We start from the raw sequence: 15618 nt of genomic DNA, 5'->3' as shown, positions 1-15618 counted from the left end.
AAACCAGGGATATTTATTCATTTTTAATTTGAACACAACTTTATTCCACCTTCAAAGCCTGTATAATATTTAATGTTTTTATAAGCTATCAACTAAATATGATATATCAAGTATTAAAATTTACCTCCATATTTTGCAGCTTTGGCTGCAGCAGCTGCACCTGAAATGACAAAGAATTGACAGACTTACTAAAATAAATGTTGCTTGGCCTGCTGTGTTCATCCAGCCCTGCACCTTGTTGTCTCGGATTCTCCAGCATCTGCAGTTCCTACTATCTCCAAAATAAATGATTGATTGCTGATGACGGTTCTGCACTAGGCATGCATGAAATTTACCAGTATAGCTATCAGGGAAGCATCAACAACATAGTAAGAGTTCTATTATGAAGTTCAAAAAGAATAAAAAGAAATTTGATCATTTACAAAATGCTCATCCTCAAAAGAGTGACAAAAAACAGCTAGTTTGTTAAACTGCAATTATTCAAATTTGGATGATCTTGCAAAAAGACACAGTAATCGATATGGTCCAAAAAGATGAACTCACAACTAGTCAGGATAGGATAGAGGGAAAAGTGGGTGCTGATTCATCTCCTGTGCATGTGGCTTTGTCATACAAATTTACAACTATATACTTCCTGCTGAATTGATTGCTGAACTTTGCATATATTGTCTATGTTTATCAGTTCTGGTTGAAACTACTAGGTTGTGATATGAACAAAGAAGCATAAGAAGACCAAATTAGAGGAAACACACAAACTTATAAACAACACCTTCACCGGAATAAAATTCACCAGACAGGAAGAGAAGCACAAACAGCTCCCATTCCTGGATGTCATGGTAGAGCGTAAGACAAATGGGGAACTGCAAACGAAAGTACACAGAAAAGCCACACACACAGACCAGGTACTGAACTTCAACAGTAACCATCTCAGCACACACAAACGAAGCTGCATGCGAACATGTTTAAAAGGGCAACAACACACTGCAGCAACACAGAACTATGCCAACAGGAAGAAGAATACCTCTTCCAGGTTTTCAGGGATAATGGATATCCGAAAAACTAGGTCAGAAGATGCCTACATGAACAACATCAGGAAGATACTACATGCCCCGACACACTCATCACACTACCCTACATCAGGAACACATTGGAACTCACCACAAGACTCCTGCGACCGTTGGGCATCAGAGTGGCACACAAGCCTACGTCAACCCTACGACAACTGCTCACCCGAACTAAAGACCCACTCCCTGCCATGGACAGGAGCAATCACAGAGACTGTGAGAAACACTACATCGGACAAACAGGAAGGAAACTAACAACAAGGGTACATGAACACCAACTGGCTACAAAAAGACACGACCAATACTCACTCATCTCAATCCACATGGACAAGGAGAACCACCATTTCGACTGGGACAACACTAAAATCCTGGGACAAGCTAGGCAGAGACAGGCACGAGAATTCCTAGAAGACTGGCACTCCACGAAGCATGCTATTAATAAACACATTGAACTCAACCCCATATACATTCCACTACGAAGGAAAACCGGAAGTGAGGCAATCCAGCTCAAAGGACTCCAGAATTTAAAAACCAGGCGGGAAAGCAAACCGACGCTTCATCGGAGGCTGCACTGAGGATGTTACCCAGCATGGTAACGAAACATCTGCGATACAAGAAACCAGCTCGGCGAGCCAACCAACCTCAGAAGACCTTTACGTTCAGCAGATTAACCTTTGTGAAATTCAGAGGAACACCTCTATTTCTGAGAAGGTGGTCGAATTAGGTATGAGGATGCTCAATGTTTGGACTGTTAAGGTGGTACTGAAACATTACTCTAATTGTGTAGTAATGAGGAATCCACCAATTACATAAAAGTTGCAGTAATCAAGAGGTAGTGGCAATCAAGCAGTAAGTTACATCATCCTGGAAAGCTGTAAAAAGAAACATTTTGTCAAACTATTTCACCTTGCACTCATGATGTGAACCACCAACTTTTGGATGTATAGCAGATCGACATGACACCGAACCAGCACTGTGCTTTTCAGCAATTTTCAAGCACTATACACAGCAAATTTACCATTTATGGAAAGCATCCAAAATTGCCACCTCTTCCTCAAAGAAATCAATGGATACCTCACAAAGAAGATGATACCACAGATGATGTAATCATTTTCATATAACTTATTTTTGATTCTAACCTCTTCAGGGCATCAGGCAGTGACAATAAAAATTAGTGCAGCTAACAAATACTTTTATAGCAATTTTAGCTTTAGTAGCCCTCTCACTTCCTGTTTGAAAGGGTTTACTTTTTATATTTTTAACTTATGCTACAGCTGGACTACTACTATAGAGTTATCAATAGAACTGTGATGATTTTTCACTTTTTGTTGAGCGCTGTTCAGTTGAGGAGACAAAGCTAGAAACAGAATAGCTTATTCCTTGGAGATTCCAGCTGTTTTTAATTAATTCAGATTCACCTTGCCTAAGGAAATGCTTAGCTTAATTTTGTAGAATTTCAGCTCGTATAAATCAAGGTTTCTTGCTAAGCACATAAATAAACAACTCCAAATGTGGCAGTTTATAACTATGAACCAAGACAGGTTGTGAGCTTGCAAATTTGGTAAGTGAGGGATTTTTATTCTGAAATCTAGTCAAGTTTGTATTTAGAGATAGCAAGAACTGCAGGCACTGGAATCAGAGTCAACAGAGTATGGAGCTGGAGGAACACAGCAGGTCAGGCAGCATCAGAGGAGCAGGAGAGTTGACATTTCGAGTTGGGACTTTTCATCAGGACTAGGGGAGGAGGAAGGGAGCTGGGAAATAAATACAGGGAGGAAGGGTTGGGCTGGGGGAAGGTAGGTGGGATGGTGATAGGTGGATTAGGTAGGGATTGGTCAGTGGGAGGAGTGGGGCAGATAGGTGGGGGAGAAGATGGAAAAGTTGTGTCAGGTCAAGGAGGCAGGGATGAGAAGGAGGGTTGGGCAATGGGATGAAGCCAGGGCTGGGGAGATTTTAAAACTGGTGAATTCTATGTTAAGGCCATCGGGCTGTAGGCTCCTGAGGCGGAAAATGAGGTGTTGCTCCTCCTGTTTGCATGAGGCGTCATGGCACTGGATGTGTCCCAGGACAGACATGTCACCCAGGGAGTGGGAGAGGGTGTTGAAATGGTTAGCAACCAGAAGGTGTTGATGATTATAGTGTATGGAGCGCAGATGCTCCATGAATCATTTACCGAGTCTGCGCTTGGTGTCACTGATGTAGAGGAAGCCACATCGGATCCACCCATCGCCATTCTACCTACATTCCCCGAGTCCAACCCCTCCTCCCTCTATTTATGTCCCAGCTTCCTTCCCCTTACCCAGTCTTGATGAAGGGTCCTGATCCAAAACGTCGACTCTTCTGCTCCTCTGATGCTGCCTGACCAGCTGTGTTTATCCAGGTCTACACTGTGTTGACCAAGTTTTTATTTAACTTTGAACCGCAATTTACCAGTAAAGTTAAGTTTCTTTCATTCTTAGTCAGAGATCAACAAACTCAATGCTGGAGAGGTGGCTATAGTTTGGTAATGATGTACCTAGTTAGAAGTCGTTTATATTGCTAGCACTCCGTGACCCAGCTCTGGAATATTTAGCTCTGAAAATTTTTCAGCTTTTAAAAGATAGAGGAGTTCTGAAAGCTGAATTGTCTACCCGATGCCAAGGTGCAGGTCATCTATGCTGGACAAGAACTTAGAGTTGGAGAAGAAGGATCCAATTGTCATGGTCCATGAAGGTACTATCAACAAAGGTAGGACTATGAAAGAGGTTCTGTTGAGGGATTATGAGCAGTTTGGACCTAAATGAGAAAGCAAAATCACAAAGGTTCTCTACTTGAGACACTTGCAAATTGATGTAGGATAAGTAAGGTTAGAGAAGTAAATTTATGGCTGAAAGATTAGTGTGGGAGAAATGGATTCTGAATCAGGTGGCATTGGCAACAGTATTGGGGAAAGAGAGAGCTGTTCTATTGGGGTGGGATTCATTTGAACCATGCTGGGACCAGTGTGCCTGAAATTCATATAATTAGGTTTGAAGATGGTTTTAAATGAATTAGCAGGTGGAGATTTCAACTGAAGCAAAGCTTAAAAAATAAAAAATGGAAGAGTAGAGGTGCAAGATAGTGAAGAGGTGAATGATAATCAAAGGGTGACAGGAAGAGACAGAAAACATAAATAGAATGGTCCAGTAGAAATTAGAACCAGAATAAGTAATAATAATAAAAAGTCCAAGCTAAAAGCTCTTTATCTGAATGAACACAACATTTGTAACAGATGTGATGAATTTACAGCATGGTTAAAAATGAACGATTATCATTTGCTAACTTTTATGGAGCTGTGGTTGCAGGGTCACCAGGATGGGAACTCAATATTGAAAGGTATTTGATGTTCTGGAAAAAAAAATAGACAAGAGCTGAGGTAGCATTGTTAATAAAGGAAGGTGTCAGTGCAATGCTGAGTATGATAGAGATGTAATAGATCACAATGAGGAAACAATTGGGTAGAAATAAGGAACAGCATGGAAAAAAAGGTCATGAGTGGAAGTCTTTTGCAAATTCCAAAGAGTTAACTTTCCATAGAATAAATCGTGAACCATTTAAGGAGATATTTCATAACACTCAGCAAAAATGTACTCAAGGTAAGAAGCTTGAACTACCTGTCATTAAAAAAGGTAGTCAAGAAGGGTGTCCAACCAAAAATTAAAGTATACAAAGCGGCAAAAACTAGTGGGCCATCATAGGATTGAGTTTGTTTTAGGAACCAGTGGTAGATGGCTAAAAATCTCATAAAAAGGGTGAAAACTTATTTTGGAAATAAATTTGAAAGACATATAAAAACAAACATCAAGAGCTTCTACAAGTTTATTAAATTAAAGAGAATAGTTAACTCAGTGTGTGACCCTTGGAGGATGTGACTCGTAAATTGATAGGAGGGAACAAGAAAATAGCAGATAATTTAAGCCAATACAGAATTGGAAAACCACCAACATGACACCGTTCATGAATGTTGGAGAGAGGAGGGAGATAGGAGAGAAAGATAGCAAGAAACAATAAGCTTAACATCTTTTGATTGGAAAATGCTACAGTCCACTATTGGGGAAGAAATAGCAAAACATTTGGAAAAATTTGCCATAGTTAAAGAGAGTCAACATGGTTTTATGAAAAGGAAATCACGTTCAACAAATTTGCAAGAATTCACTGGGGATATACCAAGCAGAGTTGATAAAAGACAACCGGTAGGTGTAGTGTATTTGGGTTACCACAATACATTTGATAAATTGCTACATAAAACGTCATTGCATACGATAAAGTTCAGAATATTGTGGGTAATATTTGAGCAAGAATTGAGGATTAACACACAGAAGACACAGGGTTGACATTAATGGGTGTTTTTCAGGTTGGAAAGATTAATTGGTGGAATGCCATAAGCATGTCCTACGGCCTCAAATATTTATTACCTATATTAAAGATTTGGAGGAGGAATCAGAGTATAATGTATCCATATTTGCTGATGATACAAAAATAGGTGGAATGGCATACTGTGATGAGGATGTAAGGAATCTTAAAGGGTATATAAATAAGTTGAGTGAGTGGGCAAAATGTTGGCACATGAAATTTTTGTAGCAAATTGTGAAGTCTTGCACTTTTGAGTTAAAAGGTAGGCTACTATTTAAATGGAGAAAAATTTCAATAAAGTGCAACATAGAGGGACTTTGGTATTCTCGAATATGAAACACAAAATTTTAGCAAGAAGGCCCAGCAAGTACTTAAGCAGGCAAATAGAATTTTGGCCTTTATTGCCGACTCTCACTCCTGTTTCCTCTCTTACATTCTTTTTTGATAATACTGATCACATTTTTAATCAAATATTTATTGAAGTCCATACACAACACTAATTTCTCTAAATCCATCAATTCTCTTATTTATTTCATTAAAAAAAAGTCAACTAAAATTAGCAGCCAAAACTTTAACATCTTTAATAAATCTGCATTGGGTGTCATTTATTTAGCCATATTTATCCAAGGAATGATTTTGTCCAAATATATAGTCTCTTCCTGTTTTACCACCACAGCCGTTAGATGGATTAGCATTTAAATCTAAACTGCACCTTTGCAAAGGATAAAATCTTGTCCCAATTTTACGCAAGGACTAGCAAGCCAAATTTTTATAGCTATGGAAAATAGTGAACTGCTGCTATGGTGGGATGCTACAGTTTTATAGGCAAAGGAATTACCCCTGCTAATCCATTTATAATGACCAGACAACAATTTATTTGCAAATTAAACGGTGTTTCTTGGAAGCAAACTAGTTATGTCATTTTCTTGTAATTTGAGAAAGATGATTAATAAAGAGTAATAGCATTTATTATTCACTTTTTCCAATTTTGTACTGAAGTATGTTTATATTTGTTGAATTTTAAAGTATTCTTTTTGGACATTATTTTACTGTGTCTAATTTCTAAAGGCTTGTTAAAAGGTTAAGATCCAGCTGGAACATTCTTACAGTGGACTCTAAAACTGACAATAATCAAATGTACAGATTTTCCATCTAACTTCTGGAAAAAAAAACTTACCGGGTACAACACCTGGCTGAGCTCCAGGTACAGCTCCTGGACCAACTGCAATATCAGACAAAGAGTTACATTCATTAGTGTCTTCAGTAAAATGGCAGAAACATCATTGAATAGTTGGCAGCAGTGTATTGCATGGTACTGTTTGCAATTCCAGGCTTAAATACTAAAATGAGCCAATCTTGGCTGTATTTCATTGCCATCACAATCAGAGGGGTGGTGGGTGAGAAGAAGTTGTAATAAATTGGGAATTCTTAAACAACATCAGGATAGCATTAAACACAGAGTGAACAGATGTGAGGTTGGCATCATTGGCTGGGCAAGCATTTATTACTCATCCCTAGTTACCTTTTAAGGTGGTGGTGAATTGCCTTCTTGAACCACTGCAGTGAATTTGTTGTCATATGCTGTCATAGGGAGGGACTTCAGGATTTTGACTGACATAAAAGGAATTGTGATATATTATCAAGTCAGAATGGTGAGTGGCTTAGAGGGGAACTTACAAGTAATGATGTTCCAATGTATCTGTTATCCTTGTTTTCTAGATGGTAGTCATGAGTTTGGAAAGTGTTATCCAAGGAGCTTTTGTGAATTTTGACCTTTATAGTTCTGAGAATAGCTCTTCTAACAATTGCTTGTCAGCATTAAAATGGAAACAACACTCATAGCATCACAGAATTGTTATAGTAAAGAAATAAGCCTTTTGACCTATCGTGACTGGACTGGTCCTTTGAAAGAACAGTTCACTTAGTGCTACTCAACTGCATTTTCCCTTTTCCTCCACATTTTTCTTTTCCAGATAAGAATCAGTTTCCTTTAGAAAGCTTCAACTGTGTCTGCCTTTACCACACTCTCACATTTCATGTCTCCCTTTACTTCTTTTGCCAATTACCTTAAACCTGTGTCCTTATGTTTTTGATTCTTTCACCAATAGGAACCATTTTTCCTAACTACTTTGTGCAGACCCATGATTTTGTGTACATTTGCCAAATCTCCTCTCCCTCTGTTCTGTGTGATTTTCTTATGTGATTTTCCATTATTGTAGTGAAGGCTTGCAGCAGGAAAGTTCAGATCAAAGTCAGCAAAGTCCATAATAATGCCCCTTAAAGGAGAAGTCACTATACAGCAGTGAAATCAAGCTCTGGGAATATGTAATGTGAGAGGAAATTTTTTACATGAGCAAGTTTGAAGTTTCACGATTTAATATTTTTAAATCTATTAGCTTAATTAATCAATGACATTCCAATGTTTTAAAAAGAAAGAGTTCATGAAAGAAAATATTCACAAGGTATTGATATATCCTTCTTAGGAGAGACTAAAATCAAAATTTTTGGAGCACAGAGAAACTGGTAGAAAGTCACTGGATCTACTTTAGGTACAGTGCAGCACTTTCTGTTTTTTCAGATACTGAACCATCGTTAAACAAGAAAAATCTTCACCCATCTTGTAAAAAGCTGCACGAGCACGGAGGAACGTAACGGAAGGTTCTAGGAGATCAGCTATTTTAAAGCACAGAGAAAATATAATTACTGAGTAATGTAGATAATTCAAAATCAGTGTTGTTTACACTTAAGCAAGAAGGCATGTGTATAATTGAATCTAATTCACAGAATAGAATAACCAAACAGTGATGAAGGTCAGCAAAGATACATTAAAGCAGAGTCATTTACGGGATTGGGAAAGCTAAAAATAGCATGCCACATTGATTTCATTTCTGAATTTTGTGCAATGTACTTAAATGCACCAAGAAACAGCCCACACTCTTTACTTCCAAAGGGCAAGAGGTGATCGACTCAAATGGCCAGACAAGATATATTTCACCCATAAAAAGAGCCATCAAGTTGGTGATTCGGGATTATATCAGTTGTAAGACCAAATGTGCATATAAAAATGTGTATTGATTTCACTCGACTCAATAAAACTATGAAAAGTCAATCCAATGGTAGTAGTAAATGGAAGTTTATCAAAGTTAGGGAAGAGTTTAATAATCTTTAAATTAGATAGTAACAGCACATTTTAGTACATACTGCTAGAAGAGCAGTCCAAGTTTTTCACAACTTTCAACAGGTTACCCTTTGGAACAATATAAGCACTAGAGATCTTTAAAAGAACAAATGTCAAATATTTTAAGAGGCCTTACGCTGAAAAATGACTCTACTCAGGCTGAGAATGGCAAGAGAATGAAAGCAATGCTGTGAAGTCTACAATGGGCAACAATGACACTCAACAGTAAGCACAAGTTTTGACAACCGACAATCAAGATTCTTGGTCGCATAGTGAGTGCACCAGTAACACAAGTTTATCCATCGAAGACTAGAATCATAAAAGAATTTTCAGCTCCAACAACCATTATAAAGGTTAATGGAAATGGTCAATCATGTGGCAAAGTTTTGAAAAAAAAATGCAACATAGCTCTAAGAGCCACTGCACCAGTTGCTACATCATGATGATGAATAGATTTTGGGAAGAAACACATCAGAAATTATCAAAACATCAATGGTTGGGTGCTGTCATCAGAAGTTTTAGCACGTTATGATTTAGAATTATCTGAAATAATAGTAGCAGACACATCCTGTACAGGATTGGGGCAATACTATTTCAGGTACATAAGAGATGAAAATGCAGACCTGTCTACAATATCTCCTATCATTACCAGATACAGAGGAAAATACACATTCTTTGAGAAGGAAACTTCAGCAGCTATGTGCATGCAAGAAATCTACTGACTACGTCTTGGTCACAGAAGTAGATCTCAGTCACACTGTTGTATTCCAAAGAAGTTGAAGGGATACCATCAAAACTTTAAATTAAGTTTCAATTAAGTTTGATGAGATTTATTACTCTTATGTTATACATTCAAGGGTAATGATGCAACATAGCAGATGCATCACCATATGTCAAAGCGAAAAATCCAGAAAAATGTGACAGTGAAGTTGTAGAAAATGTTGAGGAGTTTACTGGAAACTACAAAACGATTCACTGAAATCAGAGACACAAAACTAAAATAAAGAATGTAAGACTTTACAAGAATTTTATGACAGAAAGCCAACATATATCCCACATACTCCTACTTTGAGACCATATTTTTGAGCAGAGAGCACATCTGACAGTAATTGAGGTTTTGATGATAGATTAGTAATCATAAAATCATTTGAAGTGTGAAATTTTAATGCGTACATTGAGGTAATTTAGGCACAACAAGTACAGAGCCAGAGTACGATATTTGGTTTGTTGGCAGGTCTCAAAGTCAGTGGAAGAAATGATATCCAAATGTATCACATGTATAATAGGTATCAAAGGACCACTGATGCCATCGCCTATTCTGACAAAGCCATGGAAACACCTGGAATTGATGCACACACAAAAGAGGAAAGAGGCTTATAATAGTAGTAGATTACTACTTGAGGTAGATAAAAGTGAAACAATAATACGCTCACACAGCAGAGCAGTGAAAAAGTCGTTGAAAGAAATTTTTGCAGTCCATGGGATTCCTGATAGTGTGATGGCAGGCAAAAGCCCACAGTTTGGGAGAATAAAGTTTCAAGAGTTTATGGGTTCATTTGGGTTTGTTCATATAAGCGCATTAAGGTTTCTTCAGGCTAAGTGAGAAGCTCTGAGAGATGTCAGAAGTATAAAGGTATTACTGATAAGGAATGAAGATGTTCAACTAATATGGAATTGAATTGAATTAGCTTTATTGTCACACGTACTCAAATGAGTACAGTGAAAAGCTTACAAGTTGCCACTTATGGCACTATCTTTGATACAAGTTACCTAGGTACAGATTCTTCAGTACAAGCTCTTAGGAAAAAAAGTTTAGAAAAATAGGAAAAAAAGTCCAGCATTTCAGATTGTAGGAATAAATTTGAAAATACAGAAAAATAAGTTCAGAACAACAGTCCTTCCAACCCATTCTACACTGGTACCTGGTTGCCTGTCCTCACCAGGCCTTGACTCCAGATCATGCTGTGCTTCACCTCAAGGCTGGGAGACTGCTCTGGAATTGCCTTGTGGCCAGATGTCCATGCTGAGGCCACGCTGGGCTGAGAGACCACCACACTGGGCTGGGGCACCACCACACCAGGCTGAGAGGTCACAACACTGCGCAAAGAGACTGCAATGTCGGGCCGAGAGACTGCCATGCCACTTAATACTTCCCAAGTTTCTTGTGGATTAACGCAATTTCTGTCTCTCTCTCTGCCTGTCTCTGGGTCTTCGAAGCTGCTTTCTGTCTTCCTCTCTCTCTGGATGGTCAGCTGGTCTCTTACCACGCTGGTCTCCTCAGAAAGCCTCCAGAAGATTCAACAGTCCCAAGTTAAATATCTTAACCATTGTGGAGAGGCGATGGCCTAGTGGTATTGTCACTGGACTGTTAATCTAGAGGCCCAGATAGTGTCCTGGGGACCCAGGTCCAAATCCTGCCACAGCAGATGGTGGAATTTGAATTCAATAAAATGTCTGGAATTAAGAATCTAATGATGACCGTGACTCTATTGTCGATTGTTGTAAAAACCCATCTGGCTCACTAATGTCCTTTAAGGAAGGAAACGGCCATTCTTACCTGGTCTGGCCTACATGTGCATCTGGACCCACAGCAATGTGGTCCACTCTTAACGGTCCTCTGGGTAATTAGGGATGGGCAATAAATGCTGCTTAGCCTTATCCGGTGAATGAATAAAAAATAGATTGACTCCGTGCATGTTACATGGAAAGAAGACTGTGAACATAGATTCCTACTTATCCACATATATTAATATCACAGGTCGAAGGTACTAACGTAGAGACAGAATAGGAAATAGAGGAAACTTACCAAAGCAGATAAAACACTATGAAATTGATCACAGTGCAAGAATATCATCAGATCTTCAACAATAAGGTCAGGTTTGGATCAGAAATCAACTGAAATTTGGAGAAACAGTGGAGAGATCATCACACCTGAGATCTTGTATTTTTCAGATGGAACAGGACATGTTGCAAAAAGCATGCAGAACTTCGATTGCAATTAAGCAACACAGTAAAAACCAGAGACCCTAGGGGTCAAACCCCAAACCATCTACTAGTGCAAATTTTGTTTGGAGGATCAACAGCAGAATGAGAATGCTTTATTGCCAATAAGAGCAGAATGAGAAACAGTAAATGAGTGAAAAACAGCACAATGCTTATTGAAGTAAAAAAATTGAGAATCTCAAAAAAAACTGGAGGACAGGAAAAGAATAGAAAGAAAAGAAAGAAGACATTTACCTAAGACAGCACGAAGAAGTTACATTTCCTACAAGAATTCAAAGCACTGAATCTATCTCAGAAGTCTCAGAATGACTAGGAGACAGAAGCTCTATGTTTCCAATAACATTAGAGAAGGTTAAAGGTTGAAGTTTGACTTGCGAGATTGGTGGGAGATAGCATAATGTAATTATGTCAAACTATGTCCATAAAGCATTCGCTGTAACAGTATCGTAGAAGGAAGTGACTTGGTTTCACAATGATTCACGAGAAAGTAGCATGGAAATAGTTTATGGGAATGCTCTCACAACTAAAAATGTGTTAAAATAAAGTTAGCATGTTTTATAACTAGTAATTTTTGACAGTTATTTTAAGTACACCCAGTCCAACAATGCAATATTATAAACAGCAACATAACTGAATTACTGCTGGAAACAGAAGGAAAGCACTCAAGTTGAGGCATCATAGGTTAAAAAAAACTACCACAGTCATATCTTACTCTACATCAAATGATTGGTACCAGCAGTAATATGCAACAGTGGTGTTGCAGGCAAACCTACATCAAATATGAAATTTCCTGCCAGTAACAACACTGGATAGTAGTAATCAATATAAATGAGATCCTAGCAAAGAATCAACAAGAGTTCTAAAGCCCAGACAGCTGAATAATGTACTATTGAAATCAATTAGATCATTAATATAGCGAAATTAAGTTCAAACCTCCGTCAGTTGGCCTTATGACATTGGTTACATATTTTCATTCTATTGATTCATTTTTGGTGACAATGTCAGAATAACAGATCAATCTAATGTTAAACTAAGTTAAAAATAACTGTACATGCTATAGCCCCTGGAATCGCTCCTGTATTAACAGCACAAGGAAATAAGACTGTAATACAAAATCTGTCCAGTAAATTTACATACAAAACTAATGCCAGTGCAAGGTCTAGCATTTCCTTTATCAGAATCATCAAGATGATATTATGATAGTTCGTACAGTTCTGTTTGAGTGAATAATTGCAATGCTAACATCTGTTAATGTCAAGTCATGGTTAAGAATAAACAAGTAATGTGTGTTAATTGGAGGCCTAAGCTAAAACCCACTTTCTCTAGAGGTGTGTAATAACATTGCTGAACAGGTTGATTAGAAAATATCTAAGCTGAAATATATAAATAAAGGACCAACTGGGACATTAACATGTATAATCTGGAAAGCTGTAAGACTTCATACATGTGAATAAATTAGTGTGAAAGAAAAAGCTCTGAGTCTTGGTTCAGCATCAAGCTTGGATCCACTTTTCAATATCTTGTCCCTTTATGACACAGCTGTATCACTGACATTGAACGCATATGCCAAGGAGGGTGAAAATTGGATACAGGACTGACAAATAAACCAAGGGACTTGTCAACTGCAATTCTACCACATTCTCATTGTCTTTATCTAATTTGGTCTCCTGAAGCTGAGAAGTCTTTCTTTAAATATAAAGCAAAAATACTTGAAATACTCAGCAGAGTCAGACTGCATCTCTGGAGAACAAAGCATAGGTAACGTCTCAGGTAACGTGACCTTCCATTAGAATTGGAAAACATTACAAATGTAACAAGGTTTACACAAGCTCATTGGCAGGGAAAGAGAGGGTGATGATGGAAAGAACAAAATGGGAAGTTATGAAAGGTTAGATGGCTAGATTGATTTAAATGTCACAAAGGAATAAGAGTGATAAGTAAAGGAATGGCAATGGGACAAGCAAAGGAACAAAAGAGGTATGAAAAAGCACTGTAAATGGTATCAATGGAATCATTAAGTACATCTATCGTCCAAAACAAAATGGGAGCAGTAGATACAACCTGAAATTATTGAACCTAATGTTAAGTCCAGAAAGAGCTAACTAAAATGAGATGTGTTCCTTAAGCTTCATTTTACATCATTGGTAGGAATAGCAGATGTCATGGTGTAATGGTAGCATCCTACGTCTGGGCCAGTCACTCAGGGTTCAAATATGACGTTTGAACTTTATGGCCACAGAAGGTATGTCCCATCAGTTTCATTATCAATCTGTAAACTCTTCCTAAACATTTGTGGCAGATGGTCAGAGTGGGAGATCTTCTTGGTTGGCCACAATTATCTGGTAGTTGCAACGAAATAACATCACAACTCAAAAAATCTCCGCACGCAGGTGTTGTCATGAGTGAACATCAATCTCATCCTCCTTCACCACAGATACACTTGTAGGAAGTCAAGGAAAGAGAAGTTGGTGATATGGAGAATAAAAATGGTCCGTGATGTAAGCTCAAGATATGGCTTTTGTAATAAACGGTACTGCTCAACAAATCAATCAGGAAATCTCAGTTTGGTATCCTTAATGTAGAGAATGCAATTTACCAAACTGGAAGCACAAGAGTATTGCTGTTTCACCTGAAAGGCAAGTTTGAAGCCTTGGATGATGGGAAAAGGTGAAAAGCCAAATGGTGCATCTCCCACTCTTGCAGAAAAAGTGTTGTGATAGAAGAATGAGCTATGATGTTCTGTACTGATTTGTCCCTTCAGAGTTCTGAAATGGAAGGTAGGGGCATTTGTGCTTGGTAGTAGTATTGTTATAGACATGGAAGAAATTGTGAGGAAAAAACATTACGTGAAGAATGCTGTGGTGCATAGTGAGCACAGGGGAAAGATTATTGTAACTCTGGAAGGTGGTGGGAGCAGGGGTAGGAGTGACATTAAAAGTGCAAGAAATAGGAGAGAAATCATTCAGGGTATTGTCACCTACACTGGAGGAATCTTTGATTGAGGAAAAATAAAGTGATATAGGAAGCATTATGGAATGTGGCATCATCAGAATGGATATGAAGGAGATTGAGAAACTGAAAAAAATGAAATATAAGGCTGATTCTCATGTTCTTTTTGGTTAAATTCAAGATGTGTCAAGTTGTTGGAGAGTTTCTTGCGGTGAGGGCAAGTGAGATTTCTCACCCTGTCATACTAAACTATCCACACTAATTATCTCCTCCAGCTCTGTGGTGTTGCTCACATCATTGGTCAGACTACATGCAGTTTTGGTCTTCTTATGTAAGAAAGGATGTAAATACACTAGAGGTGGTTCAGAGAAGGTTTACTAGATTGATACCTGGAATAAGTGGGTTTTCTTAAGAGGAAAGATAGATTATGCTGGCTTCTAAGCAGTCTTGGAGAGGTGGATGTGGAAATAATGTTGTGGGTAAGTCCAGAATTAGTAGACACATTTTTAAGCTTAGGGGTCATCCTTTTAGGAAAGGATGAGGGTTGTTTTTTCTTAGGGCTGTGCAACTTTGGAACTCTCTGCCTTAGCGATGGATCATTAAATATTTAAGGTGGCAGTAGATCAATTCTTGTTAGGCAAGGATTTGAAGGTTATCAAGAATAGTTGTGAATGTGAAATTTGGAGCATCACAAACTGATCAGCCATTGTATTATTCAATCATCTACTTCTGCTCATAATTTATGCTTGTCTATATGTTTGTAATTTAAAAGGGATTTATGTCTCTTGTAAAGAAATGGGTACATAGAAGCACTGGACATAAAACAGATGTGTTGTGAAATAAAAGTAGAAAGTGTTGGAGAATTTCAGCAGGTCTGGTAGCATCTTTGGAGAGAGAAACAAAATTAACATGTTGAGTCCAGTATGACTTATTTGGAACTCAGATAATCCTGGAACCAAAAGATTGTATTATTTGACATCTTTAATTCAGGCTAAATGGAGGAATTTAGCAGATATACTGAAAGTAGATGAGATCCTTAAAGTGATTACCCAG

General features: G+C 38.0%; 1 protein-coding gene across 10 annotated transcripts in view; it reads right to left on the bottom strand.

The window, feature by feature from the left end:
- Positions 1–15618, bottom strand: part of LOC109916239 (elastin) — a 225182-nt gene that overhangs the window by 75633 nt on the left and 133931 nt on the right. For all 10 annotated transcript variants that reach the window (XM_048612512.1, XM_048612514.1, XM_048612505.1 and 7 more), the window contains 2 exons: positions 6613–6657; positions 125–160 (listed from right to left, as the gene is read on the bottom strand). In XM_048612512.1, the coding sequence (XP_048468469.1) occupies positions 125–160; positions 6613–6657 (81 nt within the window). The remainder of the gene's footprint in view (positions 1–124; positions 161–6612; positions 6658–15618) is intronic.

The sequence above is a fragment of the Rhincodon typus genome, chromosome 26, assembly GCF_021869965.1.
Source record: "Rhincodon typus isolate 14 chromosome 26, sRhiTyp1.1, whole genome shotgun sequence".
Classification (NCBI taxonomy): Eukaryota; Metazoa; Chordata; class Chondrichthyes; order Orectolobiformes; family Rhincodontidae; genus Rhincodon; species Rhincodon typus.
This window is presented reverse-complemented; position numbering and strand designations above follow the sequence as displayed.